Source organism: Jaculus jaculus, chromosome 9 (genome assembly GCF_020740685.1).
Source record: "Jaculus jaculus isolate mJacJac1 chromosome 9, mJacJac1.mat.Y.cur, whole genome shotgun sequence".
Lineage (NCBI taxonomy): Eukaryota > Metazoa > Chordata > Mammalia > Rodentia > Dipodidae > Jaculus > Jaculus jaculus.
In genome coordinates, this window is record NC_059110.1 from 21946860 (window position 1) to 21950353 (window position 3494).

The following is a 3494-nucleotide window of genomic DNA, read 5'->3' on the forward strand; positions in this document are numbered from 1 at the left end:
GTTCTCCCAGAGAACGAGCCCGGCTGCTTCATTTGGCAAAGGCCATGGTCACTTCAAACTTCAAAGGAAAATGAAAGATCAAAGAAAGGAGAATCAAATTATTGTAAATGCATGATGAATTTCCTCACCTTGATCAGGCAATTCCTTAAGCACGCCCCTTCTTATCAGCTCCTCTCTACTTTGTCTGGTGGATATCTTCCTCTCTAACACTTTTGAAAAGAATAAGCATAAATAAGAGTCAAGTCATTGCTTAGGATAATGATGAACAACATTCCACGCAGAACTGAACACATTTATTCTGTTCACTTGAGCCCAGCAAAACATGTGATTAGAGTGCAAACGGCATGGCTAGGACACACGAAGCCCATGAACTGAGGCCAACGAAGACTCGTCTTTGACCAAGAATCCAGACATATTATTTCACAGCAACTATAGAGTACCGAGGACACTTCTGTTTTGGAATACCCTTCTCTTTAGTAACAACGCCATCTACAACACGTGCTGACAAAAGTACACACGGTGTGACATGCATGTATGAAGACGGCATGTGTTATACTCAGAAACAAAACCAGAGGGTCTGGGAGGATGGCTCAATGGCTAAAGGTGCTTGCTTGCAAAAGCTGTGGCCCAGTTCAATTCCCAAGCAACCCATGTAAGCCAGACCCAAAAGGAGCACAAGCACCTGGTGCTCATTCATTTGCAGAGGCAAGAGGCCTTGGCACATGTCTCCCCACAACGCGCAAATCAATCAATCAATAATTTTTTAAAAACACTAGAAACAACCTGCAAACTTCCAGTAAATATTTCATCTGAACCCCAATGAGAAGGGACATCATTTTAGAATTTTCTCTCTCCCACTATCAGTTTAATACATCAGATCATTTTCTCCCTTATTCAAATATTCTAGAGGGTTCTGGTATACCCCCTGACAACACCCAAGTCTTAACAGAATAAAGGATGAGGGAAGGGAGTTAAGAATGAATAACTTTTCCAAGCATGGAAGGAACAGGAATCTCCACACTGATCCTTCTCTGGAGGAAATCTATTCCTGGTATGACTTCAGAATGGAACTTGGGAGCAGACAGCAAGTCCTCAGTGGTAGTAAGTCCCGAACCCTGTCTATCTAGGAAGCCACTAGCTCCCTTCCTCACTGAGGGCCAAGAACACATGTAACTATAGTCCACAATCATACCATCTGCTAATCATGAGTCAAGCGGCTGGGTTCCACAGAGCTCCACGCCCCTCCCACACCCTGAGATGCTCTGTTCGCAGAAGTCTGCTGACACAGAGGGGAAGTCCAGGTCCAGGATCAGGGCACCATGAGGGAAAAGACAAGAACATCTGAGAAGGCAGGCTGGGCAACCATGTCTCCCTAAGAGCCTGCCCCTAGCCTCGGACTCTGCAAATCCCAGAGCTACACTAAATGCTATCATGATAATGAGACTAAAGCTCAAAACTTCAAGCCTCATCTGGAAACATGCAGATGAAGGTGCCCCAACACTGAAAAAATATCTCCCTCTGCAACTCAGCTGGCCTGAAGCATGGCCACAGGAGGAGAGAAAATGTGGACAGCGGGCCATGGGCATTGAGTTTGGAAGGAAGCACACACGTCTTTCCAGTGTTTACTAAAGGCACAAGACCCACAATAGCAACACTTAGTTCCTTTTGGAGACACTGGATTTTTTCCCCCCTCTCTGATAATTAGGAATTGTGTGTCTCTTATCCTGGTTGCTAGAAAAATTGAAGAGAAACATGATATTTCACGTAGATCTATGAAAAATCCATATGAGATCTTGTTCTTGGCAACCTGATTTCACTTCTATACGGTATATGTGGTCTTGGTTACAACAATGCTTTATCAGTTGATTTTTGGAATATACATAAGCAAACACAAAATGAATGAATGAATGGTCCAACAAATAACAGTAAACACTTCATGAGTCTTAGTGGGGATGCACCCAAAGCCTTCCTTCTCTTTTTAGGCCTTTTTTATTGTTGTCATTGTTTATTTTTAGTTATTTATTCGAGAGCAACAGACAGAGAGAGAAAGAGGCAGAGAGAGAGAGAGAGAGAGAGAGAGAGAGAGAGGGAGAGGGAGGTGGGGGGGGGAGAGAATGGGTACACCAGGGTCTCCAGCTACTGCAAACGAACTCCAGATGCATGTGCCCCCCTGTGCATTTGGTTAACGTAGGTCCTGGGGAATCGATCCTCGAACAGGGGTCCTCAGGCTTCACAGGCCAGTGCTTAACCACTAAGCCATCTCTCCACGCCATCTTTTTGGGCTTTTCAGTTGTTCACGTAGCTCCACTCTCCACAGTCTCCTCCAGAAACCAGTACCCACAGCTCACGTAAAGGCTGGTGAATTCAATGGACACCCAGTGAATGGGGAGTGAGGGCAAAGGTCTCTCTATGGGAGTTAATGTTAGATAAATGATGCTGGTGTTCAAATGCAACATGGCTTTAACTAGTTAAGAGCACTTCCTGTGCAAGCATGTGAGTGAATGGTGGTGGGGGGGTGGGGAGTTGTGGGGTGGGGGGATCTGAGACTGACTGAGTTTGATTCTCTAGCATGCATGTAAACCGCTGAGCGTGGTCATGCATGTGTGTAACCCTGTCCCACAGAGAGTAGGGAATGGAGACTGGAGAGTGACGGGTGCCTCCAGAATCAGTATGAGACCCTGTCCCAAGGAAATAAGACGATGACGTAGGAAAGATGCCATCCTTCTCCTCTGGCCTTCCCATGTGTGCTCAAGGGGTACACACACCTGCACACACACATTCATATACTACACACATGTACCTCACATACTACACACACACGTTCAGAAAAGAAATTAAAACAATAACATTTTAAAAATATTAAAGCAAACAGGAAGTCAAAGAGCGCCCTCAGTGACAGATGGAATGTGGTTGAGACTTCACAAGTGTTTAATCTCTCAAGGCTCTGCTGCCTCCCAGAGATTGTAAAACATCCCTCCAAGGCTTGACTGAACTTTGAGGGGTGCTAGGCTCAACAGACCACCTGCTTCCATCTCCCATTCCTGTATGAGCCCAAAGAACATTCCTGGCTGCTCTGTCCTAAGCTCAAGGTGGCAAGCGTCTGGCTGAAGAGGTGGCTTAGTGATGAAGGCACTTGCCTGCAAAGCCACAGGAAACACGTAAGCCAGATGCACAAAGTGGCACATCATATGGAGTTTGTTGGCAGTGGCTAGATGCCCTGGTGCACCCATTTTCTCTGTCTCTCTTCTATCTCTATGCTTGCAGATAAATAAATAAATAGAAAACGAAAAAAGAATTTAAAAATGAAAAGATGGCAAGTGTCACAGTAAGGGCTTCTGGTCCCAGGGAACAGTGACATCTGGCAACCCAAGCACATTGTCAACTCAGAGTACAGTCACTCTAGCTGTCTTTCTTATTTCTTCCACCCCTTGCTCACCTGAAACAGAACTCGCTGCTTCTGTAAAGGTGCCTAAACAACCTGCCTGTCAGGAACA

The 3494-nt window shown here is 45.5% G+C and overlaps 1 protein-coding gene across 6 annotated transcripts in view; it reads right to left on the reverse strand.

The window, feature by feature from the left end:
- Phactr2 (phosphatase and actin regulator 2) overlaps positions 1 to 3494 on the reverse strand; it is a 303106-nt gene that overhangs the window by 68714 nt on the left and 230898 nt on the right. For all 6 annotated transcript variants that reach the window (XM_045159875.1, XM_045159874.1, XM_045159872.1 and 3 more), the window contains exon 3: positions 129 to 209. In XM_045159875.1, the coding sequence (XP_045015810.1) occupies positions 129 to 209 (81 nt within the window). The remainder of the gene's footprint in view (positions 1 to 128; positions 210 to 3494) is intronic.